This window comes from Narcine bancroftii, chromosome 8, assembly GCF_036971445.1.
Source record: "Narcine bancroftii isolate sNarBan1 chromosome 8, sNarBan1.hap1, whole genome shotgun sequence".
NCBI lineage: Eukaryota > Metazoa > Chordata > Chondrichthyes > Torpediniformes > Narcinidae > Narcine > Narcine bancroftii.
Genome location: NC_091476.1, coordinates 16,870,006 through 16,897,747, shown reverse-complemented (window position 1 = coordinate 16,897,747; position 27,742 = coordinate 16,870,006). Strand labels below are relative to the sequence as shown.

The 27,742-nt window shown below is 39.9% G+C and overlaps 1 protein-coding gene across 2 annotated transcripts in view; it reads right to left on the bottom strand.

The window, feature by feature from the left end:
- Window positions 1-3,797: 3,797 nt before the first annotated feature.
- Window positions 3,798-27,742, bottom strand: part of LOC138740410 (synaptotagmin-like protein 2) — a 76,898-nt gene continuing 52,953 nt past the window's right edge. For both annotated transcript variants that reach the window (XM_069892995.1, XM_069892996.1), the window contains 11 exons: window positions 27,402-27,497; window positions 23,503-23,547; window positions 20,497-20,606; window positions 17,486-17,587; window positions 14,515-14,684; window positions 13,377-13,479; window positions 12,130-12,291; window positions 9,966-10,044; window positions 8,647-8,746; window positions 8,209-8,414; window positions 3,798-5,708 (listed from right to left, as the gene is read on the bottom strand). In XM_069892995.1, the coding sequence (XP_069749096.1) occupies window positions 5,563-5,708; window positions 8,209-8,414; window positions 8,647-8,746; window positions 9,966-10,044; window positions 12,130-12,291; window positions 13,377-13,479; window positions 14,515-14,684; window positions 17,486-17,587; window positions 20,497-20,606; window positions 23,503-23,547; window positions 27,402-27,497 (1,319 nt within the window). In that variant the 3' untranslated portion in view covers window positions 3,798-5,562. The remainder of the gene's footprint in view (window positions 5,709-8,208; window positions 8,415-8,646; window positions 8,747-9,965; window positions 10,045-12,129; window positions 12,292-13,376; window positions 13,480-14,514; window positions 14,685-17,485; window positions 17,588-20,496; window positions 20,607-23,502; window positions 23,548-27,401; window positions 27,498-27,742) is intronic.

The following is a 27,742-nucleotide window of genomic DNA, read 5'->3' as shown; positions in this document are numbered from 1 at the left end:
ATGAAATCACTGCAACATCAGCACCGTGTACACACCAACCCCCCCCCTCCTCCTCCGCAGCATCTCGCCCACTGCCAGCCCATTGCACTGCGCATGCATCACCCAGCAATTGGCCACTGGGGTATTGTTGAACAAGATCGTTTGGAAGGAGGGGGGAGTTTTCAAAATCAAGAGAGAAAATAACTAGTTTTTACAAATTCTGTAAGCCTTTCAACATTGTGGGGGGGGGGGGGGGTTGAGACTCAAACCAGGGGGCCTCCAGGGTCGTGGGCTAAGATAAGGAGGGAATAGAAATTCCCTCTCTTCCTGGAGAGCGGGGAATCTGTGAAATTCGCTGCCCACTGAGGCAGTCGGTAAACATTTTTACAACGAGGTTGGCCAGATTTTGTTTTACAATTGAAGGATAGGGGGGGAGGGAGGGGGAGACGAGCCTATCATCAGATCAGCCATTGAATGGCGGAGCAGGCTGGACGGGCCGAATGGCCCACTCTGGTTCATTTTTACCCTTCACAATCCCCCCCCCCACCACCACCGCCAAACACAGAACAGGATTAACCCTAACAGCAACTGAGGCTATTATTACAAGCCCCAGGAAATGTGTGGTGATAAGACCACCAGCCTACTGCAGGTGGGGGTGGGGGGGGGGGGGGGGGGGGGGAGGGGGAAATATCTCTGCACCTGCAGGAAGACCAGCCAAGGGCTGACTCCGCCTGTCGATCAGCCAACCCGAATCTCGACCTGAGCCAGTCACACGCATGAACTGGTGTTCAGACTTTTACCCGAACAAACCCTGTTGGACAACCTTTGGAGTGTTGTGCTTGCTTGATGTTGCCTCAGAGCCCCACAGATGGTCGATCATGGTCAGATGATCCCTGCAATTCCTGCTGCCGTCCTTTTATTGCTACTCCATCGTGTCTAGATATAACTGCAGCTCCTGCTGGATATCTTGAGTTGATAGGAAAGCTTCAGTCTGTAAACAGAGGCCACTAATGCTACCGCAGAGCCCACCTCACTGACAAGAGACAAAGGAGGAAAAACCCATCACCCAACCCCAACCCACCAATTTTCCCCTGCAACCGTGTCTGCCTGTCCCGCATCGGACTTGTCAGTCACCAACGAGCCTGCAGCAGACGTGGACATACCCCTCCATAAATCTTCGCCCGCGAAGCCAAGCCAAAGAAGAAAGAATGCTACCCTGGAATTGCAGTTCCTGCATTTATTTACCGCCTGCCAAACAGACTTTTTATTTTGGAGTCGAAACTAGGAATTCTGCAGATGTGGAGAACTAGAGCAATACATAAAAGTTCTGTAGGAACTTAAACAGGCCATGCAGCATCCAGGGAAAGTAGCAGGCAGTCGACGACTCGTGCCTCAGCCCTTCAGGAGTGCCAAAGATTGGGCTAACTTGTGAATTTTGCTGGGCTATGGCTAACACAGCACCTAATAGCCAGATCTCAGAAGCTAAGCAGGTACAGGACTGGTCAATACTCAGGGAGACCACCTAGAAACACCAGGTGCTGTAGGTTTCTGTGACAAAGTAGCGACTCTGTCTGCCTTACAATCAATAAAAGTTCATGAATTTCATGCAGGTTACATTCTCTATGTAATATTACATGACACTAATGGAACCTTTACACGTGAGAAACTCCTTTTGTGCAGAGATTTGCACCATATAATGGGGAAATAGTTTATATAGTTGAAACTGGCAACTGCAGCTAGCCAGGAAAGGAACAAAGGACTGTTCAAAATTACTCGCTCTTTTTGAGAGATCCTTACTCCAATTTAATTATTCCCATCTGCAACAGCGATCACAAAGCGTATTTTCTCGTTTGGGGTTTTCTTTTGCTTTAACGATGTCTTGGCAAGAACATTTCTTGAAGATTTATTCTCTGTGAAAATCAAAAGTTCAAACACAACATCTCACCAAATCATTTTGACAACTTCTCTTCTAGACAAATTGTAAAACAACTCGATTTCCTTTTCAAATACTTTTCATTTATTAAAATGTGAAAGTTTATCTTAAATCTCAGTTGAACTGCAATCGCACTGCTGATAATCCAAGATCTAAAGGCATCAGACATGGAAGAAAGGGTCTGCAGAGGAAATATGCTTCAATTAACCCTGATTCATGACGAGGAGACAATATGCTTTGTAGCATATTTATCTGTTTCCACTTCTGCTTGATTAACTTACAGTTGCAGATTTAAAGTCACAGATATGAATTGGTACAAACAAATAGCCTGACCTACTACATCCAAACACATGAAGAGAAAGCTACTTTGTAAATTTATTTTCTACCTTCTCACCTTTGGATCTCTTCCCTTCATTTTTTGAGTCATATCACTTCAGACGTTCTGAAGGGGGGAAGGTGTTGAGGTTATCAATTTTGCTGTTTTATTGCAAACATATTAAATCTAGTCAAAGGAGAAACTGTTTCTCTCTCCTTGGAACTACAAGGCTCAGGAAGATTTTTCTCATCAAAATATATCTTAATGTGCATTATGAAGGACAAAGATTGGGGCAGAAGTTATGCCACATTCTGGATATTGGAAGTCACCAAATGCTTGGTTAGATGTGAGTCTTGAGAAACCACAGAAAGTGGAATGTAGTTTCAGAGCACAGTGGACAATGGTGAGATCAGAGGTTGAGGCAGGGCTTCCAGATCTGCAGGGAAGGCTACGAAAATTGTAAAGAAGGCCGTGGCTGAGTCATACACAAGAATGATTGGATATTGAGATATTACTGTTATGGGAGAACTGAAGTTTATATGAAGTTGGAAAGGACTTGAGAATGCAATAGGGGATTCTAGAGATAACAAAAGGCATGAGAAATGTGTTAAGCAGTAGATAAGATGAAATGGGGATGTAAAGAGAATAATTTAGCTGAAGTGGATAGATTGTAAATCTGAAAGATCTGCTTTATAATTAGGAGATTCTAAGATACATAATTTAGGATTGAAGGACAGTGTGATTTCAGAGATTGGGGTTGTAACACAATCTGTGTGATTGTTTTGGTCTAATTGGGAAATCTGCAGTGGGCCAACTATTTGATCAATCAATGACAGTGGAGGAGTTGGAAGTTTAAAGTATATACAGTTACCATTAGGCTCCATTTTGAAACCCATCCCCATGTCATTGGATGGTGCCTTCAGGGAACCACATTTAGTGCAGGAGATGGCAGGCAACGAGCAGTAAAATTAGACCTGTTGAAGGAATGTTTCCCCAAGACATTTGGCGATGAGTGGGATCAGTGAAAAGTGAAGAAGACACTGTGCTGGAGAGGAGGTTAAAGGCTCTGAAATGAAGAGGTGAAAGGCTCTGAAATGTAAACATCCATTTCATATTATTAAATCGATCATCAAGATATTTGAAATAAAATAAATGAACAATGCACAATATAAAATTAGTTCAATATGCACATACTAGTTTCTACATTCTCTCTTTTTGCTGTTTCTACAGCAGCTACTGCAGGCAAGTGGTCCTATGACATGTAATATCACAAATTGTGAACTCAGTTGGAAGCACAGTGATGTTGTTTTCAGGTGAGTGAGGTTAATGTGAATGAAAAATATTTCTAGCAACACCGGAGTAAACAAAGAGCTTGTGTGAAGAACAGGACTACACCACATGAGCAGAGTTCAACAGGATCCATAGTAGAATATGCTACAACAGTAGACCCAATCTGGGGGCACAAAGATTAAATAGCAAACTCACAAAGGCACTTTGCACATATGTTGGAGTAACAAGAATTTCCAGTTAGGCCATGCTGAAGAAAAATTGAGAAATGCTGTGCCAGTCTTTAAATAAAAAAAGTTCATTTATTTAGCCCTTACAGAAGAGTTGATACAGTGATGGGGGTGGTGTGTTTAAAAAAAAATTGTCAAAGTTGTTCAATGATGAGGCTTGGAATTAAAACAACACCAACAAGAAGCGAGTTTGATTTATTATATCAGTGATAAATCGACCTTTTCTAATAGTGATATTGCATGGAAATGTTTCTGGTTTTATATTTTCAAAAGTTAGTTCAATCTGAAAAAAATAGGAACAATCAAGACACTAAATCCCAATATTTTGTTCTTTCTTTGCCATCATTCCAAAATAGTCCAAAATGTCATCTTATGGTTTTTTTTTTAAAGTTCTGTGTGAAAGCAACAAATTCTACAATACTTGAGTTAACTACTCAAGTTCATTCATATGCATTAAAATATTTTGTGTTCAATGTAGGTCAGGGCCAATTAAACCATTTTTTTTCTTTTCATATCAACAATAGCTAATTATTAGATAGCAGTTATCATAGAATATATTACAAAATGTAAACTTAGAAAGTAGCAGCAACAAACCATTAAGAAATGGTGCCAAGTTGAACAAATCACTTAAATCTTATCAATGAAGTGATGGCATAAAATCTCAGCTCACGACTCCAGCACTTCTCTGCTCAGAAAAATTGATTTTCTTCCCCAGTGGAGGAAACGATGTATTTTTGTTTCACACGTAACAAGTGGTCCATTTATAAATAGAATGATAAATAATTACCTTATCCATCAACCAGTACTTCAAAGAGACAACATTGCTTTCAACTCGTGACACAAAAGCTTCCTTCGTTGATCCCTTCTGGGTTGGCAACTTCGTGACCAAATTTCTAAACACAACCACGACTGGCGGGTTGTGCAGGAAAATGGGGGAAAGAGAGGGACAAATTCATAAATATTACCTTTGGGTGCTGGACAAATTGATTCGGCATTTTCCTGCATTTCAATTAGATTTTAAATTAGAGTTCCATGAGAAGTCCCAATTATTGTTAGATTAGTTCGCCAAATTATGCATACCTGTACTACATAACCAGTATCAGTACATCTAAAGCAGTTTATCATTCTTAAAAAGGAGGTGCTTCATGCTTAAATTCCTCTACTAGGACAAAGAGGTTTCACCAAAATGGAATGAAAAAAAATTGCTCAAATAAGCAATAATGGAACCACATTTAGGCTAATTTGGCAGCTACACTCCTATTGGTGATCCCACAATAGGCCTCAAAGACCACCACAACTTCTCTCATCCACTTTAGCCATCTGGATGCTAAGACTGGAGATGAAAAGGCTGGTAATGATGAAGCAGTTCGTGTTCTGGGAGTCATATTTGAGACCAGGCCCTCAGTGTAATGGGAGAGTTCCGACGCAGGCACATAGTAATCACTCTTTGGCATAAAATCTTGGAGTATTCCTGATGGTGTCTTCATTAAGATGGTACAGGGAATCACAGAGAAATTAGTTAGAAAAACAGAAACTTGCACCAATAAAACTTCCAGTGTGACGGAGAGGCCCATGGTAAAACAGTGTGCAAGAAGGAAGTGATCCCTGAAAAAATACTGATGGAAATATCAGGGACATTGAGATAGAATTTCTTGCTTAAGCTTTTAAATGGATTTCTGCACATAGAATTCAAGGTTCCAGTATGCAAAAGCAATACTCAGTCATATTGAAGGAAAATATATTGCAAGCACTTCTCTTATTAAGTCCAAGTGACCTTTTTTGGCAACAAAGATCTTTCTTTTGCTCCGAGTCCTGCATCATTTAAACTTTTTGCCTCCCAGTTGAGCCCGAAGTGCCAGGGAGCCTGGGATCCATTCATTTGGATTGGACATCATTTCTTGCCAGAGAGCTACCTCTTCTTCTGTAGAGTCCATCCATTCTACTGAGATTCCATAACTATATCCTGTAGAACAGGAGGAAATGGAAAAAGTCAACCCCAGTGACCAGATAAATCCACAAACTGTCAACTCCTATTATTTTTTTACGAATGCTAGTTGGTGGACCAGGATCATAATCCAGCAATGTCATAGGTGAGAATGAACTTCATTTGAGATCAACATCATCTGACCATAAAGCTCACCTCCACCACTATTCTGTGCTCTTAGCCTTATGTCGTATCAAAAGAATCTAAGAATACAGAAATAATTTATAACTTTAATTTTTAAAAAAATTGGAGACATACAGCAGGTTAATAGGCCCCTCCAGCCCACGAGCCCGCCCACCCAAATACACCCAATTAACCTACAAGAAACTGAAGCGGCTGGAGGAAGCCCACGGGGAAAGCATTCAAGCTCCTTACAGACAGTGCCAGATTCAATCCTGGGTTGCTGGCACTGTAATAGCGTTGTGTTAACTGCTCTGCTAAACAATAAACAATGGGGCAGCACGGTTAATTAATGCTGTCCATATTCCAAATGAGTGCAAATGTTTAAATCAAATTAATATTATTTAATCAAAGTTTAGATACTATTTTGAATAGTCATTTAGATTAATCACAACAAAAGCATTTTCCTTCAAAAGGCCATGTCCCATTATTGGTGTTCACCAACAAATTGAAATATGTTAATATTTCAAACAGAATTCATAGATCTATATCATTCAGAATGACTGAGAAGTTGTACTGGGAAGGAGTAAAGGGCCAGCAAAAGAAATTAAACTTTTGAGATACATTAGTGACAAATTAAAGTAATTTTGCAGGCAACATTTTCATTTTATTTTCTGCCACAGAAAATAAAACTATCGAACACTACAGCACAGATAACAGGCTATTCGGCCCTTCTAGTCTGCACCCAAACATCATTCCGCTAGTCCCCCTGACCAACTGTGGACCATTCAAGACAGACAGCTGGTCAAATGAAGTTGTACCTGTACTCTGCCCATTATCGCCATCAGCATTTTCCTCTTTTCTGAAGAATGATCATGTTTTGAGAATGAGAAGGCTGATTGTCCAAACAGTAGTCAGTCATTATCTCTCAAATCCGCCCATGCTGAGAGTGTCTCAGTTCACTTGTATTGAAGAGTAGTCAACTACTCATTTCAATAAGAGTAATTTCAATAAGAGGCTCTCTGACATTCTAAAAGACATTGTGCTTTTTTTTTAAAAAAAGAAATGGAATTATACAGTGGATTTCCGCTACATATATCTGCAGGCCTGGAAAATGGGCATTCTGCACAGACCAAGGGAACCTGCAGGAATTATGCCCTATCCCGACACTAGATGGCGCCAACATCACAAGATGGATCAAATATTGAAATGCTGCAAAATAAGGCAAAACAAATCTCGACTCCATTGGAAAGGGAATCAAAGAGGCTGACGCGAATTATTTTATACAAAATGTTCCGGTTCAGGACTAAAAATTATAAATGTTCTTTTCTTGGGAAGGAGCTGACATATTAAAAACAACAAATTCAATACTATTAATATCACGTGAAATGTCTAGAAATTTTAATGCACTCTAATCTTTTTATAAATTTAAATTTAGACATACAGCATGGTAATAGGACGTTTCGGCCCACAGGCCTGTGCCACCCAATTACACCTGATTAACCTTCACACCACCCCCCCACCCCCAGTACGATTCAAAAAGTGGGAGAAAACCGGAGACCCCGTGGTAAACCCACGCAGACACATGGAGAACATACAAACTTCTTACAGACAGTGCAGGGTTTGAACCCCGGTCCTAACTGTTATGCCAACCATGCTGCCCTACACATGTTACACCCTGATAGGGCACTGCTCATAGAGAAGATAGAACTTTTACTGCCAAGTACTATATTCTACGGATGAGCTCAGGAATACTGGCAGTCACCAGGCTCAGGCTATGGCCAGCATTGGGTGCTGGCTGGGATTTTGACCTCTGTTAATACAGCCCAGGACATTACAGGAAAATTCCTCCCCACCATCGAGAGCATCTACAGGGAACGCTCACATCAGAGAGCTGCACACGCTCTGTTCCTGCTGCTGCCATCAGGAAAGAAGTATCGGTGCCACTAGACTCGAACCACCAGGGTCAAGAACAGTTGCTACCCCTCCACCATCAAACTCCTCAACAACAAATTCAATCAGGGACTTATTTAAGGACTTTTACTTTTTCACTTTATTTTTATTTATTTTCCTCTCTGTACGGCACAGTTCATTTATATTTCTTTATTAGTCTACATGTGTATGTTGTGTATATTTTTTTTTGCACTACCAATAACTGGTAATTCTGCCTGGCCCGCAGGAAAAAGAATCTCAGCGTTAAATGTGATGTCATGTATGTACTCTGATAATAAATCTGAATCTGATGAGGGAACTGGGGTTTTTGGGGGATAGAAATGGAGCTGGATGCCTCTACATATGAATGAATGGGGAGGTAGGATTGTGAAAATATGGTGGGGCATTCGTTTGGGTCCATATTCACCTGTACCAAGGCCTAGGCGGAGACCTCCGAGAAAATGATTGGTCAGCTTCTCATGGTCCCAGACTGTCAGTTCAACGCAAGCTTCCTTAAGGTCCTCTGTTCTGAAACCATCATATACAATGGTGTGGTTATAAATTGGATTGATGTCCTTTTTTACAATCCGGGTCTTCTGGTAGCTCTTCTTACTTGTGTCAGGTAGGACGTAACTAAGGGAGACACAACAGAGTAAGACTAAACAAGAACAGCACAACTCAATCTGAAATTTGTACACCTGTACCTGGTGCCATTTCTGAATTAACATGGAATAAAGGGAAAGCAGGATAAATCAACAACACTTGATCCAAGGATTAAAGTTGGAATAGATGACAAGATTGTGACTAATCTCCTTGTACTTTGCAAGGTAGTGGCGTGTACAATATTGATGGAACAGTGAAGTACCATTTCACAAATGAGTCCACTCCCGACGATCGCAGCTGTGGCAAATCCCTGGCGCATTTCATCCAGATGTGCACCTCTCCAGTAGGTGGATCCCCAGTGCCTTAATGAATGACATAAAAGCCAAAATGAATATTTTCAGTGCCAATTATAAATTGTTAAACATCCTGTGAATCAAAGCAACTCCAGGAGAAAAATAAGAAAATAGATTCTGGACAAAATTAACGTCCTCCAACATCACTCATGTTGACCAAAATCACCTCCTTTTATGTCATAAATGTTCTATGACTCGACAGTTCAGTCAATTACCATACATCACACAATTCATGGGAATGGAAATTGGCCCCTGCAACTAATGGACCTCACCATTCTCTCCAACCACCCTGAATCTCTCTCCATGTGCAGAGTGTGGATAGGTGAGTTACCAGATTATTTACCATTTTGTAGCTCTCCATTCTTCCTTACAACATAAAAGTAAGTCATTTGACCCAACATGTCTCTGCTTGTTTGTAGAACAATCCCATTACACCACTACTTTTCCCACGAACCTTGTCTCATCAGTTCAATCACCCACCGACACAAGAGGCAACTGTATCATTATCACCCGAACCCTTCTGTTACTGCTTCCCTTAAAAGGATTGTCCCACATATTTCAAATGCAAACATGATGCAATCTCAGTGTGATATTACTGGCCCTTGTATTATTGATGACTGTCTGAGAGAAGCTTTCTATCAGAACAATATTTCTAACCATATCAAAAGTCTTGTTGGAAAATCAGGGGTTCAATTTCCTGCAGGACACAGCCAGAAAGGACACAATTTGGCTCTACCCCAGGCTATGCTCTGTGTAACTGCAGTGTGTAGTTTTTCTCCATCTTCCAGGCTGCTGAGTGAGTCAGAGCACAAGTTCTCATGCGCGAGAGAGAGAGAGCTGGAGGTGTGTGATATCTGGTTGATAACTGGGATGAAATTTTACCAATGAAAATGTGATATCAAAGATAAAGTCTTGCATGAGCCAGCTGGATAGCGAGGAATCGCTATAGAGAAAATAAGTGTGAGAAAATAGGTTAAAGTTTCTCGCCCGGTACTCCAAAAAAGTAGCAAGGCTGCATGAACAGAAGCTGCCTATTCTCTTTATGTGAAGGGAGAAAGAGAAATTGAAGTAAGGTCCGTCCACTGACCCTGTGGGACTATTAAAATATTCAATAAATCATTAACAATTGTGGGAAGGGAGATAAGCATGAAAGAGAAATTGATAGGTACTTGTACTGTGTTTGCTGGAAATATTTAGAGGTACCTTCGACAGAAAGCCTGATGCTTACCTAAGGTGCCTATTGGGATGTATTTGATGGCAAGGTTTATTACTCCCCTGTGGTCAACTCCATCTCCCACTGCAGGAATCTGTAAGAGAAATTCAAGGTGATTAAAGTGATTCGCTCAGTCAGTGACCTTCTGATATGTTATTCATTGGGACAAAGAGCAGATGTCGCACCAAAGTCATAATGCTGAAAGGTGATGCAGGATCAGTGAGTGAAGAGGGTGAATCAAATATTCTCTGGATTGTAGTGTGATTTTTTTTTTAAAAAAAGGATGTTATTAGAGGATGTCACAAGTACAAACTGAAAACCGCGGCAGCTTTGACTGTGCCTCCTAACTTGTTACAGCAGCTACATCTAAAGGTAGGTTTTGTAATGAAACGTACCCCTGTATGTTTTGAACATACTTCAAAATGTATGGGGGTTGTAGCTGAATTGGGGTATTTAGGCAGCTGGGGCTCATGGGCTGGAAGGGCCTGTTTCCGTGCTGCCTGTCTAAATTTAATAAATCTAAAAAATTAATTCAACCTTCTCCCCCCCAAGAACCTCCCAACCATGCCTTCGATTCATGACCCTTACAAACCTTAAAATGCTAAGCATCTTTTCCTGAAGATGGCCTGGACTTGGCCCCACCACAGGATGTTCAGTGATACATATTGCAAAATTAGATACTGGAAGGACACTCAATCACACCCGAATCTTTGGGCCTCAGTTGCTACTGAATCTTTAAGCAGTGGTTCAATGACAAGAAGGTTTGTTGACCAATTGCACAACAGATAACACGATGACAATGGACTTTGAGGTGACAACATTTCAAATCTATAAAGGTATTTTCCAGAAATTAGAACACATTGAACTCTCTTTTGATATAACATGCATTCATTGATGGATTCCTGAAACCCACCAAACTCCCCAGAAGGTCTACACAAAAGCAATCCAAATGGTGTTACGCCTTCACAAATTCTTCCCTTTCTCACTCTGCTGTTACCACATCTCTGGCAGTAAATTCCAGTTCCTAACCAGTTGTTGTGGCAACTCTTTCCCATGTCTTTTTGCCATTCGACTTTATTCCATGGTTCTCCTTTCACCCAATGGGGAAAATTTCTCCCTATCCGTACCCTCATGATTTTGAACACTCTACTAGATCCTGTCTCACCTCTTCAGTTCCGTCTCAGCTAGTCCAAGGGCATCAACCCCCAAGTTCCCGAGTCAGTCCACATACCTAATGCCTCTAGTCACTCAAGGAAACCTCTTCAAACCCTTAGCATCTTGGTGTGGTACATGGTCCAGATTGTGCTACAGATTTGCCCACACCTACTCTGGGCAGCCCTGTGAGACTGATCTTACTGGAAGCTGCGCTGCTTATAGCCAATCACAGGGCCGAGTGTCCAAGATTGGTAAATAAGCCTGAGGAGGCCCCAGACTGCCCTAATGGGCACTGACGGATCACTCCAGTCAATGCCCTTTGAACTGCCTTTTAAAATAATTTTTGGAGTATCTGTTCAAAAGGATTTAAATACTTTTAAAGAATCTTTTAAAAATATAATTATTAAAATGCTAGCAGTTAATTAAAACCTGAAACACTAAGATTAGAATAAACTTAAAACTTAGCTTTTTATTCAGTGCTGAGGTTATGCAACATATGGCAAATGTTTCAAGATCTCTACAGTTTTTAAATCAAAGCAGTGGAGCTCAACCTTTTTCTTTCCACTCACATACCACTTTAAGTAATCCCTATGCCATAAGTGCTCTGTGATTAGTAAAGGATTGCTTAATGTATATGGGTGGATAGAAAAATTTGAAAACCATTGTTTTAATCGTACCTGATGACTCGTTATGTGCACGGTTTCATATCTCCAAAGGAAATGGGCCAATGACAATTTTTCTCAAGCAAAATATTTTGGTAACAATTGGGTCTGGAGCAGTGGTTCTCAACCTTCCCTTCCCACTCACAGACTACCTTAAGCAATCCCTTGGCATAAGCACCGAAGGCATAAGGATTACTTAAAGTGGTATGTGAGAGAAAAGAAAAAGGTTGAGAAGCACTAAATCAAAGGAATGTAATGCCCTTGACATTGCTATTGGTGATTCCCTAAATGGTCCCTGGAATGCTGCTGGGAATAGATAAACCAAGGGTTCACAGGTAGATTTCCACATTTTGTAAACTTACCCTGGATTTTAGAAGATACCAGTTTAGTTCTCGATTTCCCCAATCCCAACTGGCCAAGTCCAGATCCACCTCTCCCAGAAAACTGTTCCGTCCGAGTGTATCGTTATGCCAGACAGACAAATTAAGTCTTTGAATTAGGAGAACGCTCTTCTCAATTTTATACTGTTGGGGGGAAAGAAATTAGTTGGGTAAAGATTCAATTATTCACCTGATAGGTTGCTGATGTAGTAAATTAAACTATTTCTTCCGCCTCAGTGGGTTGAGCAGGATGCATCCAATAACGGGAAGTGACCAGATAAAAATTTAATGAAATATTAATTCCAATTTTTTTTAATAGAAGCAGGGCTGTTTCATTCTCTGTCGATAGTGATGAGTCAATCAGGTGTGAAAGAATGTGTTCAGGTGGCCTGTTTCTGACGCAGAGTTGGGAGTGCTTGTGAAGCAAACTGAGGCTGAAGGCTCAAACATTCACCTTCTGTGAATTTAAGATGGAAATCTTACACCAAGAGATTATAAAAGATTATAAAGCAAGGAAGAGGTACTTACAGACTGATCACATTTCTGTAAAGTTCGTTTGATTATTAACCTCAGATAGCATGCAAAACAGTCGAGAATGTATCAGAGATTTGTTTTGTGCTTCATTTGAGCTTCCCTTCCTTTGACTAAATAGCCAAAAAGAGTGATCAGAGGCAGTGAAAAATTATAATTGCCTGCAGACGTCAAGATTCTCCTAGAACCAACAAACTTCAACTTCTAGCATTACAAGTAAGCATAAACCTGCTGACACTTTCATCACAGCCTTGAGAAAAATGAAGTTAGAAGAAAGGCTGTGATATTCGACATGGTGAGAAGCAGATAAACGGGCACACAGAACCAATCCCAGTAGAGGAAGCATATTTCAGCTGGGGATTTCTGGAAATGGAAGGGGTTGGGCATGTACAAATAAAGGAGATGAAAACAAGACAGTGAGAGAGAAATGTTAAAAATAATAGCATATTTCACATTCAAATACATTACATTCATGTTATTGGGCCCTAATTAAAACAGTAAGAAGTTTAATTGATTTTATTTGGCCTTGGCAAAGGGGTGAATCTGGATTTCACAACTGGGTCCTGGCAATTTTTAAAGCTTAGCCAAGTGATAGGATTTATTAAACAGTGCAATATTTTCAACAGGTTTTCCACTATGAGAGTTCTTGTTGATGTCTCAGTGTGGATAGTTGGTTTCAGTGCTCTGCATCATTATACCTTCAATATTTCATTGTAGAGTGGATTAGTGTTTCTCTTCTTAACAGAGGTCTTCCTCTTGCCCATGCGTGCTTTATCTGGAAGCAGGTACGTCTTTACATATCTGTAATTAGCCAAAACAGCTCAGCGATCAAACAAAGTCTAGCATTTCATACTAGTAGAATGAGATCATTATTTTTTATGCATCCTTCTCTATATTAGTGGCATGCAAAAGCAAGGACAATTCATGCAAGACTACAAGTGTTTAAGTTCAATGGCAGGTTTTCCAGGTAAAGGGCTCTAAGTTAGTTAGCAGAAAGGGACCAGAAAACCTCACATTGGAATGCTTCTGTGATAGGAAAGGGGAACAGGTTTGAGTGACACCAGGAAACTCCAACTACTGATTGCTAATCAGTGATTCTCCATTTTGAAGAAATAGAGACTCACTGAACAGCACAGAGCAAATGAAACCCACATTGCAACTTTAAAATGAATTCCAGATACACTATTATCTGTCTTACACTGCAATCCAAGACCAAGATCATTATTTCACGTAAATTTAGACACAGCACAGTAACAGGCCCTTTCAGCCCATGAACCTGTGCCACCCAATTACACCCAAATGACATACATCCCTGGTATGTTCTGAAAGCTGGGAGGAAACCATGCAGACATGGGAAGAACATACAAACCCGGGTTGCTATTGCTGTAACCATGCCGCCCCCAGAATAAATTGCATGTAGATGATTTATTTTAAACTTTAAAGTCATTGTATTGACACAAATAATTTCAGCTTCAAAAAGTAGCGGCTAACCAAATTGTTATCAGTGTCTTCATTGAAGAAGTAGAGGGAACCAGTGCAGCAGAAAGGCACAGGATGTTTGTCTTGTTCCTCACTAGGTAAAGAACTAATGTGAATAATATCAGTGAGGGAGGAATCACAAGCATAAAAGAATAAAGCAGTAATCCAGAAAGAGTGGTGAAGGTGTGCATTAAAATCCAACATGAAGAGAAGGGGAGTTAAGCCACTTCAGGACAGATTTGTTTCTCTGTCGGTAGGATCATTGCCTTTGTGGGTCCAGGCGTGCTTTTAAATAAGTGAGGTGAGGAGAAGAAGTGAAACCAAAGGAAAACATCCTAAAAGACAAAGTCTACTTACGCATCAGTTCGACCCTTCTTCTCATCTGCCACTGCCAGATCCTTGCACTTACTCACATAGATTTGGAACACCTTATTCTTCTCGTTGTAATTCAGAGCAAACTGAACTGACCCCTGGGCATCAATGCTTCCAAAATCAGCGCTGTAAACACTCATGATGCTTCCACTCACCTGAAAGTGGCATCAAGCGTGTTGTTATTTCTAAAAACCAATCACAATTCAGACCGCGATGTACATTTGCAAAGGTTACAAGAGATAGTTAACAGATTGGATTTGTACAAAGATATCATGTTCTTGGTATCTAACTTTGCTTAATCCATGAAAGAGTGAAATTCCTCACATAATCAGTCATCAGAAGACAATCTGCAAATTTAAATAAATGTTTATTTGGAAACATAAATATTTGAATGACTAAAAGAATTTTAACCAAGAATCTAGTTTACCGATGGTTAAAAAAAAAGGTGTTCAATGTTCTGAAATTACAATAAAATACTCAGGATATAGGTTTATTTCTTTATCTTACACACCAAGTTAAAACATCCCAGCACACATTGACAAAGAGCTGAGAATCAGAGGACAAAATATGCTCTGGAAAAGGTTGCACAATAAAACCTGACACAGGATGCACAGTCACCTGTCCAAATATTCCAGCAGAACCCAAAAGGAGCAGCGAAATGACACTGATCTAGTGGAATGCATTGTACTTTGTACCCCACTCCAAAGGGCAAGATCAGGAGGTAATTCAATGGCCCTTTTGGGATTTAGCCAGAGGTTGGGGTCATCAGAGGGCAGCATTTCTCTCTCCATGAATACTGATCGACTTGCTGGGCATTTCCAGTATTTTCTGTTTTGTTTCAGATTTATAACATCGGCAGTTCCCGGCCCATTAAGATGCAGCCAAAGATCTTTTTATTCGAGATAACTTTCCCTCTTTTGGGCAATTGTCAGCTAAATTTAATCTTTCTAATAGACATTATTTTTTAGATATTTACAAGGTAAGCATTTTGTTCAGTTAAAATTACATAAATTTCCTCTAATCACAAATTCAAATATTATTGATTTATTTTTTTTTAATTTACAGTTTGTTCAAGGTGAATTAATATCATGTATTTTGTTGGATTTAAAATCAGCCTCAATGGCTGGGATTAAGAATGATTGGGAACATGATCTCAATATGGATGAAGACTGGTAATCTGCTCTTAGTTTGATTAATGATTCCTCATTTTGTGCAGGGAATTATTTATTACAATTTAAGGTGGTACATAGAATACACGCGTTCAAACTCAAATTTATCTCATTTTTATGCAGAAGTTGATCCATTATGTGAGAAGTGCAAAATTTTTGAAGCGTCATTGGTTTCGGGAGTGTCCCAATTTAGGAAGATTTTTGGAAAACCTTTTTTCAATCTTTATCAACCTTTATTTTTAAGACCAATATAGAACCATGCCCTTTAATTGCCTTGTTTGATTTTTCTCGTGAACCGGATATACTTGTGTCTGCATCTCAAGGGAATGTTTTAGCTTTTATCATATTGATAGCCAGACAAGAAATTTTAATGAAATGGACTCTTCACTACTCATACACAGTGGTTGCATGATGCTATGTCCTATTTAAGTTTGGAGAAAATTAGATATAATATTATAAATAGAAAGATGTGGGGCCCATTCCTGGAATATTACCATGATTGGCAGGTTTAAATAAATTGGATGTTCCAGCGATTCTCTGTCTAGTTTCTAAAGGTCACTATTCAATCCATTTCTTTACTTTTTTTCTCTACAAGGTAACCTTGATTAGAGAGAGGGGCTAAATTAGATTTAATTTTAGTTATTATTTTTATTTTTTTTTAATTATTTGATTATATACGGGTTTAATTATGATTCTCCTAGATTGTATTATCACACTATACAGATATTACTCTGTATTATGACCAATGTAATTCAATTGGTTTCTATCCAGAATTATTTTTAAGAAATAATGTTAAATCAACAAATATAGATGGATTTGAATTTCATTTATGTTAATTTGTGATATGTACATGACCTGCTATTTTGCTATATTAGTAGACTTTGTATGGAGGATTACTACGTTAAACTCAATAAAATAATTTAATAAGAAAGATGTCGCTGCTTTCTCTCTCCAAACATGCTGTCTGATCTGCTAAGTTTTCGCAGCATCTTTAGATTTCCACCATTGCTTTTATTTATGTATATATATCACTAAGCACTTTCATATATATTATTTAAATGGTATTACCAATCAATAGTTAGAACTAAAGGAAAGCACCTACTACATATTACAATTCTACATAAACAAAGAAATGGTGACCCAAGGCTCTCCAAAAGTCAATTAGAAGCTTGTCTAATCTTTGCCTGGGTTAACATTCCATCAGCTGCTTATTACTTGCTCTGGGCAGATAGACCATCTCATCCAAGGCACCAGGAAGGAGATATTCTAGCTCTTGCTCCAGATTATCAAACTTGCATAATTTTTTGTCCTATTCACATGGCCCCTTTTTTCCTTTTGGCTGCATCCCCAAGTTGGAATTGTCAGTCTGGCTTTTTCCACTGAGAATTCCTATTGTGAGAGTCCCACTCAGTGACAAGGCAGGTAAGTAAGTAACTGTGGGTCAAGTATCAGTGGAAATTACTGTTTTTCAGCCCGTAGCAACAAATGAATGCCTAGGTCTTTCTGAAATACGGTGTACTTGCCTGCAGAATGGATCCTCCACCAACATAGGTTGCAAACAAAATGTGCCATGAACAGCTGATGGAGCAAACAGGAGCAATGAGGTTTCTTGCCAGGACAGTTAGCAGGCATCACAAGAGAGGACACACAGAGTGACAACGATAGTTGAATTTTTGTGGAGCATGAGTACACATACATCTTATGCCAGAATAATTGTACACAGTTTCCAATAGATATTTTTTTGAACTTGGCAAGATTTTGCATGATAATTGTGAATAAATTCATACCGAAGATACAGATGCCATATCAGAAGAGTGGCTCGCATCGCTTGGCGTCTTCCTGTGCCATCCAATGTTGAAGCTGATCTCTGAAGCTGAATCAGATTCACTCTGCAAATCAAGGCATACCAGTTAAAGAAAGGAGAGCAATATCTTTCAGGATGGAAATCACGCTGAATCTGCAAAGTTGGTTATCGCGAGAGCGGGAGAACTCCATTTCGTACTCTGATTTTTCATTTCTTCTGCTGACCAAGTTATCGAAAGGTATATTTAAAGATTTTCTTGCTCCTGACATGGGAGCAGGAGATTAATGGTGGTTTTGCCAATTTGCATTAGAAAATAACTAGGTAACTACTGTTCTCTACGCTATAGAACCTGCTCAAAGTTCCCAAATCAAAGCAAGTTTTTCCAGAAGGTATATTGTGGAAATTGCCTTGGAACTTGTTTTGCTACAGCAGCAAACGTCTCAGCACCTCTAATATTCCATCAGTGGTCACGGGTGGAATAATTATGCAACTGTTTATAGGTTAATTACTTAGTCAAATGCTGAATAATAGCCAGTATATCATAAATCCCTGCTCAGTTTACAAAAAGCTTTGACATCCACCTGACCAGATTGACAGACTTCTTGTTTTATTGTTACAGTTAGATTAGCAGTTACACGGTCAGGCTATCACAATGCTGTTAAAGCCCCAGCGACTGGGACCGGGGTTCGAATCCCACGCAGTCTGTAAGGAGTTAGAATATTCCCCCTGCGTCTACATGGGTTTTCCCTGGGGGCTCCGGTTTCCTCCCGCCGTTCAAAGTGTACCCGGGGCTGTAGGTTAATTGGGTGTAATTGGCCAGCATGGGCTTGTGGACCGAAATGGCCTTATTACTGTGCTGTTTGTCTCATGTGTAGATCAAGTCAAATTTATGGTCATTTGATTATTCAAGTACAACCCAATGAAACAGCGTTCTCTGGTCCTTGGTGAAAAACAAGCAGACACAATCAGACATAATACACATGCAGACAAACAATACATGTGCAAGACAAGTATCTCATCTATACAGGTAGATAGATAAATAGTGTTTCCTGAATTTGAAGTCTCAGGTGGTTAGAGTGAACAATTTCTTTGGTGGATCAGCATTCTCATTACCCATGGGAAGAAACTGTTCCTCAACCTGGTGGTCCTGGCTCTGATACTCCTATATTTCTTTCTCAGTGGGAGCAGCTGAAAGATGCTGTGTACAGGGTGGAAGGGGTCTTCAATGATGTTGTATGTCCTCTTCAGACAACAATACTGATAGATCACGTTGATGGGGGAAGGGGGTGGTGGTGGTGGGAAGGGAGACACTAGTGATCCTCTCTGCAATTCTTATGGTCCTGGGATCATAATGATATGATTGACCTCCAATCCATTTCTCTGCAGCAACCACACCACAATGTGATGCAGCCGGCCAGGACACTCTTAAGGTCTTTTAGAAAGTTGATATAATTGTGGCAGGAGCCTTGCCCACTTCACTCTTCTCAGAAAGAGCAATCACTTTTGTTTTTTTAAAAAAATAAGCTCCAAAGGGGGAAGGGTTGTGGGGGGGTGGGGGGGTGTATAGGTGGGAGGGGGTGGAGGGGGGTAGTTTTAGATTACGTTTTGTATTTTTTTTTGGTTTTGTAAAATTCTTAAATAAAATTTTCAAAATTTCAAGTCACTGTTGCACCTTCCTGACAAGTGAGAAGATGTTGAATGTCCATGGTAGGTCATTAGTTAAGTGAATTCCAAGGAACTTAATGCTCTTCACCCTCTCTCTACTACAGAGTTGTTGATATGCAGTGGAGGGTGGTAATTCGTGGTCCTCCAGAAGTCCATGATCATCCCCTTTGTCTTGTCCGCATTGTTACCCTCGTGCCATTTCACGAGATTTTCCATCTCTTCTCTGTAGTGCGACTCATCGTTGTTGCTGGTGAGGCTGACAATTGCTGTGTCATCTGCAAACTTGATGACATTTGGAGCACACAGTGTAGAGGTGCGCAGCATGACCTCATGGGGAGACATACAGCAGAACTGCCCAGCAGCAGAAATAGCATTAAATATTGGACTTAAAGTTCTAAAGCACTTCATTGGCATGACAGAATTTTTAAAATAACTTCAGTACTGGAGGTTATACAATGTGAATTTTAACTCTCAACAATAAATAATTGTTTTACACAAGTGTTAGGTGACAATCGAAAAAGAAAACATTTATTTTTCATGTCTGAACAGTTTAATAATCAAACTTCATGAATTGCTTTCTTGAATGGAATGCAGTAGCTCACTTGTCTCCCACCCACAAACCATCACTGGCATGGCAAAAGTGTAGTGCACGCTTACTGCATCCAGAGACTCTGGGAGAATGGGTGTCATCACGTGAGACTTGAATGCACAAGACAGGTACTGTTGCAATGTTTAAGAAAGAATTGGACAGATACAAGGACAGGATGGCACTATAGAGATATGGACCAAATACAAGCAGGTGGGACTAATGTCGATGGGACATTTTGTTTGATGTGGGCAAGTTGAGCCGAATAATCAGTTTCCATGCTGTCGAAGTACAATACACTAAATAAACTATTACTGCAAGATAAAATTATCTAAAATGCACAAATCATACAAGATTCCCTGTTAATCATGTCCACATCATCGTTTAGCAGTGGTTCCATGCCAAGAACTACAAAGGTGTAGTCAAGAATTAACCATTGCCAGAATTAGGACTTGACTCAAACTCTTCTGTTCAAGAGCATGGTCTCACCCCTCTGAACAGTTTGAATTTGTAAGAACTTACCTTATTTGCAATATTAATAATGCAACTTTAGTTGTGTCTGAGAGAGCAATATTTTAAAGTAATTAAAATAAACAGCCATATAAGGATTGAGGTTTATAGATTCATTGTGAATTTCTTATCCCTTCAGCATTTATTGTTCAGGTTTTTCTGGAGGGCATCATACATGTTATGCCACCAGCACTTGCTTGAAGGCACATCCCCTCCACCATTATGTTTCATACCTCAGATATTAGCATTGGAACAGACTTGCTCAGCTCCTTGACCCTGGCGTGATCCAAGACTGGAGTCCTCATTACTGATGGCTGGTCTTTAGCTGCCGATTGTTCATTATCTGGGAAGGACAAAGAATGTTGGCATTAAAATATAAAAACCCTCCAAAATCAAGCAAGGGGATTTAGCAGAATGATCTGTGCATGCACTTTCATGGTACATCCTTATAAATAGAACATCACTCTTAACATTAATGTCATCAAAAAAAAACAGCTGCGTTTTCTAAAGGCCAAGACTTAATATAGTCTTATCCACGTATGAAAATTCACAGAGCTGGCATCATGAGATCAGCAAGAAGGCAGAAATGACTTTGAAATCATAAATAATGTAGAACTGAATTGATCTGTTCAAATCTTATGTCATTAACCATCTATCAGGATGCTAATTAAAAAAAAATTAGACATACAGCATGGTACAGGTACTCCGATTCACATGCCGCACAATTACACCCAATTGACCTACGACCCCGGTACGTTTTGAAGGGTGGGAGGAAACCAGAGCACCCGGAGGGAACCTACGCAGACATGAGGAGTACAAACTCTTTACAGACAGCGCCAGATTTGAACCTGGGTCACTGGCAGTTTAACAGCGTTGCACTAACCGCTACGCTAACTGAGCCAACCCTTAAGCGTCTCTTTCCTCTCAAAGCCCTAGTAACTCTTCCTCAAATTCAACTTTTTTGTCATTTGACTGTACATGTACAACCCAACAAACAGCATTTCTCCAGACCACAGTGCAAACACAATACACAGTACATAATCATACATTATATAATTTTAATATCTACAAATATTTTGGAATGATTTACTCAGTTACAGGATACTGCTCATCAATTTCACAGCCTGCGGGAAGAAATTTTATTTCTTTTTTTTTTAAATTTAGACATACCGCACTGTATTAGGCCATTTCAGTCCACAGGCCCATGCTGCTCAATTACATCTAATTGACCTACAACTCCCGATACGATTTGAACGGTGGGAGGAAACTGGAGCTCCTGAGGAAACCCGTGTAGACACAGAGAACATACAAACTCCTTACAGACAGTGCAAAATTCAAATCCTGGTCCCAAACGCTGGCGCTAACCACTACACTAACCATGCCGCCCAAGAAGCTATTCCCCAGCCTGGCTGTCTTAATTTTGATGCTCCTGTACCTCCTTCTTGGTGGTAGTGGGTGAAAGATACTGTATGTTGCATGGAAAGGGTCTTCTTTAATTCTCTATGCTCCATATCTACTGCCAAAATTAGTGGTTCTCTTTAGACAATTGTCCAATGGAGCATCAGTAGCTGAAATATTACAATTTAAACTTTTAAAATGTATCTGAGCATCTTTTCAAATTAATGAAAACTATAATTTACTTTTACAACACTACTGTTACATTCATTCCAAATCCAGAGATTGGAATGCAGCAAAAGTCAAAATATTTAGTATAGGAGACTTAATTTTAATCTGAATTTCAAAATGTTTAGCATCATTCATTGTCCATTAACTCTCCTGGTTCTCCTACCAACCCCATACTCTATGAGACATTAGCCCCTTTTCCAATGACACCCAGACCCAGGAATTAACTGGGAATTTACTGGGACAGGGTCCAGTGGAAAAGGAATATTGTCCAAACGTCGGCATCAAATGACATAATTTCAAGACATAATTTCTACCCCTACTCCTATCCCCAGTATTTGCTGACGAAGGTGTGCTGATTAAATCAGTGGAAAAGGGACAGCAGAAAGTCACCTGTTTCCAGTTGAAGGCAGAACACTCCGATCCCCAGGGATGAGTTGTGTTCAGTGGAAAAGCAATTAGTGTCCCAGTTAAGGGTGGCCCAGTGGAAACGGCACAAAGGGATTCCTATCCCAGGACACTGCACAGCCAATTAACTGGGATTCCAGTGGAAAAGGGGTTATTTACTGCAACCAATTAACCTATTGATGCATGTGGGAGGAAGCCAGAGGACAGAAAAAAAGCCCATGAGGTCAAGGAGAATGTGCAAATTCCACAAATTGTCAAGTCAAAAATAGTACACAATAGGAATCAAAGCATTCAGGGTTAAAATTAACATTCAAAGTTTGGACATAGTGGAATACTGTGATCAGAATACTACTTGAAATTATTTTAAAAGATTCATCATGCAGTTAAATTAAGGCCATTAAGTGTGTAATTCTTCCAAGAAGAAACATCCATTGTTTTCCCTACAATGTCTTCTGTACTAACATAATATTGGGTTGAAGGTCATCATGAGAAGAGTTTGGAAATAAACCAAGTTTTCATGAGTGTACCCTTCCAACAAAGGAAGTGCAAGAATGGATTATCCAGTCAGCAGCTGACATTTCTAGAACAAGAGATTAAAAACAAAATGCAAATAAAATGTAAAGTTGTTATAATTTTGGGAGACTTGCATGTTAATTAACAGGTAGTATTCTTAATCTGTTCTCGTGCTCAGGGGAGTGGTGGTGCTGGAGCTCACCAGAGCACTGCTCCAGTACCTCACGGGGCTGTTCTGTTCTCTCCCCACCCCCCACCCCCCCCCTGCTGAGTGCTATTCTGGACAGACAAGGAACCTGTTTCTTCCACAACCTACCATTCGGTCTCAATTATACAATCCCAAATTCAACATGGCAGCCACCAAGGCCAGGCCTCGCAAGACCTCCTTGTCGCCATTGTTGGTGAGTTCTGGCACCTAAAAAAATAGCACTGCACCCCTACTCATGCTGACACCTCCCATTCACTTGAGATTCCCCTGAGCATACTCTCCTTCCTCACAGCAGACTGAGACATGCTGGGGAATTATTCCAACCAGTACAGTCTGAAACTGAGAATTGGTTCTTTGCAAGTAATTATTTCAAACACCAGAGCAGACCACATTATTCAACAGAAATCATGCATACTATCCATTTTCAGACAAAGAGTCAAAAACAAAACTTTACTATGGGTAAATATTTTCATAATCAGTCTCTCACCATCTCTTGTTTCACTTGTATTCACCAAGGAAGTGATTGTTTCTCCTGCAATAAGAAAAATACTAAAAGTGAATTCTACCAGTTGATCTATTTATGAGACATTCATTGAATTGGCAGATTAAGAAAGCAAAAGTAATATCATTCTAACACAGAAAATTATAATCAAATTCAGAAATGTTCAAAATAGTCAGGTTGGTAAGATAAAAATGCACAGAAATGCAGGCGGAACTCGGCCAGTCTCACAGCGCTCATAGGAAGTAAAGACATTTTGGGTCTGAGCCCTTCTTCAAAGAATACACAAAAAAACAAAAATCAATGCTTATACTTTGAAGAAGGTTTCAGACCTGAAGTGGTAATATACCTTTACCTCCTGTGGATGCTGCGAGACTGGCCAAGTTCCTCCAGCATTTCTATGTTTCTATGTTTGACTTTCATGTTTCACCTGTGACAGATAATGAGTTTGCATTGTATATAGATATGTTTCTGGGAGATTGGGGCAGGTTTTTTAGTGTAGGTCACATACAAACACTTCAGAACAGATCTCATTTAAAAATACTGGAGCTCTGCTCAAGCCAGACAGGATGGCTCCTGGGGGCCTTTGCAAAAACTTTGGGGAGTGCCCAAGAGACTTCACTAATGGATTGTTGTTTTGAAAAGCAACAGATGAAAGAGATCAGAGGAGTAGTTCAGAGACACAGGCTGTCTGGAGTGCAGCTTGCTGTTCTAAGGGGGTCATGTGGTTTTGCAAGCAGAGAGAGAGAAACAGGATTTTTCTCTGAGAGAGAGATCAGTTCAGCAGTTTTACAGTCAGCAGCAGCAGCTGGGACTGGAACAGGACAAGCTGGAAAGCTTGTGGAAAACCCCATTTGGAAGACGGGTTTGTAAGTGCTTTGTTTAGCTTGGTCAAAGCTCTTGTGGTTCACGCAAGAGGTGTGGACTGGCTGTCTAATGTTTCACTTGGAATAAGAGAAACAAAAAGGAACTCTATGATGACCTGAAAGAAAGAGGTTATCATCTGGAGAACCCTGATGGGGCAAGTTTCTTCAGCAAGACACGACGTGGCTGATTAAAAGGGATCAGTTTGTGTCCAGGAACAACAAATCTTTCTCTGAAAACTGACAAAAACCTTCCTGAGCAGTAACCACTTACCTTTCAAGCACCAAAGCCTGGTGAACTTCATAAATGTTAAATTCTGTGCACAGTATAAGAATTGACTGCAACCAATAAATTTAGAGGAACGAGAAGTGAGATTGGACTGTGAATCAAATAACTTTTCTAAACTTACACACACATTTCATACACGTGCACTTCGAATTAGAAGGGGGTTAAGTTAGGTTAGTTAAGTTAATAGTGATAAGTTAGTGTGATCCTGTTTTCATGTTTAAAGATAATTAAAAGCAACTTTTGTTTAAGTAACCATTTGTCTTGGTGAATATCTATTGCTGCTGGATTTTGGGCTCCTCTGGGCTCATAACGCACCCCAATATTTCTATGGTAAGCAATTCCCTCTCACCCTCCTTTCTGCATTTCATTGGGATCACACCCTTCAATGCTCAATGACTCCCTGGTCCACACCTCTGCCTCCATTTAACACTCTCCATTGAATGGCATTTCCGTATGCAACCGTAGAAGGTGCAACACCTGCTATTTTACCTTTCCCTTCCCACCATCCAAGGGCCAAAATATTCTTTCCAGCTGAAGCAGTGATTTGTTTGCACATTGAGGAAGCAAATGCAGATTGGATCATTAGTTTGTGAAGCATTAGCGCTCAGTCATGAGATTGGCCCAGAACTTCCAGTTGCCTGCCATTTTAATTCACAACTTCAATTGTCAACTCTGTTCAGACCTCCTTACACTTTGCACCTTTCATGTGTCAGCACGCTTCATTGAAGACATGACAGCCACAGGGATGATACACTAGTGAAGCAGAAATAGGATTAGAAAACAACACTCTTTTTAAAAAAAACCTGGTTACCGCAACATGGTGCTCCAGTTATAATGATATAGAGAGGGAAAAAAACGGCAAGCACACAGATGAGAGAGTCTTTCCCAAGCACAGACCACGTGCAATAGTTGCTGCCTCTATATACTTTTTTAACAAACACAGACACAATCTGTTGATAAAGGTGAAATTCCTGAGTAGAACATCCAGCTAAATCAGGAATGCCAAGGAAGTCCTCTTCATCTAAAAAGATGGTCAATGAGAAGAGTGGATGGTCTCACCGGCTCATTCTCTCACCACATTCCAATTCAAAACATTCATGTGGTGTGTCTTTTTTACATAAAACTTGTGCGATTTTTTTTTCCCATTCTGAAATGTCTCCCTACCTTCCCGGAGTGGTCATTCACACAGGAACGACCAAAACTCCAAATATCTGTATCACACCACGAGTTTCGACAGAATACCTGAAGTGCGATATTTAAGGAGGCTGGACAGCCGGTTCATTAACCCACTGTTCACAGATCACCTACAGCTCAGTTTAGACTGCAGGTGATCCTTGAAAATAACCAGGGGTCAAGGGCGCAAAATGCCAAAACAGAAATTAGTCCTTCCAATCTTTTTACACAGAGTGCATTCCAGGAAATTGGGAATAATTTCCTGGAATGTATTGGCTGTGAAAAAAAAACATAATTGTCTCTTCTAAAACTCCACCCACATCATTAACTGCTTGCAACAAATCTGCTCCTTCTGCACATATTGACAACTTTTTCCACAGATCAAGTGCATCTAGTTCTATGTTTTAAATCAATTTTACTTATACTCTCCCTGATCACCCTCTCCTACATCTGAAATATTTACATCATCTGTCACTTCATTATTTAAAAATGAGCCTAAATCCAAATTTGTGCCCTATGAAACTTATAATCTTATTAAAACTCCAACGGCAGATAAATCTCCCTCCACTCCACCCCACAGCAGATGAAGAATCAAGAACCAGTCCAACCTTGAATACAGCCATATCAAAGTTTTGTATAAATTTTGTGTAAAGGATAGTACTGTATTCCACTCATGTAATGCACACATGCATATAATGCATAGAAAATCATTAAATTGAGTGATACTTCAACATTATCTCAATTTTCCTGCTCAAAGTGATGGAGAAAAAAAAATCAATTACAGAGTTTAAAAATAAACAGATTTTTCTACTTTGGGCAACATCAACTCCACAATCATCGCCACAGTCAGGTTTTTAATCCTATTGGCAAATACAGTGTTTTACTGTATGCAAATTAATTTGATCTCATAACCTTGACTATATGCCAAAATTAATTTTAAAACCCACCCGAAATGCTGGAGGAACTGAGCCGGTCTTTTTAGCATTCATAAAAAGCAATGATATATTGCTGACATTTCGGCCTGAGCTTTTCTTCAAGGAATAAGTAGGACATCTCAGAAACCCTCAAGAGTTGAGGAAGCAAATGCAGATTGGATGATTAGTTTGTGAAGCATTAGCGCTCAGTCACGAGATTGGCCCAGAACTTCCAGTTGCCTGCCATTTTAATTCACAGCCTCAATTGTCATCTCTGGCTGCGGAATGAATCCAGACCAACAAAAGGGGTTAATTGCATCCAATTAACCCCTTTTGTTGGTCTGGATTCCTGCATATTCTGCTTATTCCTTGAAGGAGGACTCAGGCCCAAAACTTTGCCAATATATTTTTGCTTTTTATGAACACTGAATAAAGCAGCCGAGTTCCTCCAGCATTTCTGTGTGTTTTTACTACAATAACAGCATCTGCAGACTTTCAGTCTTGCCAAAATTAACTTAACTGGAAAAACAAACAAAAGATTAATAGATCCTGCAGCAAAATACTGCTTTCTTTGGATGACATTCATTTTTTTATTGAAACACAAAATTGCCAAATGACGTTAAACCTACAACTAATGCCCATACTTACTGTCCAGAGTAGAGCTGAGGTTGTCCATACTCTTAGTGTTAGATTTCTTGGCTCTGGCTAAAGCTCTCATTACAGGGGACAATCCATAAGTAGATCCTGAATCAGAGTAGAGCAATATTTTAAAAACACTTCTGATAACTTTAATAGCAAATTAAATTCGTACATCAATGTTCTGTTTTCTGAAGCAGGGCATTTCTTTGGCATATGTAAACTGGAAGAAAATAGACAGCCAGGAGAGTTTACAAAAAACTCCATGCAATCATTCAAATTTTTTGCCAAGGACCACGTTTGTTTACAGTGTGTTAGCACAGCACTTTTTGTGGGACATTAGAGATCAGATT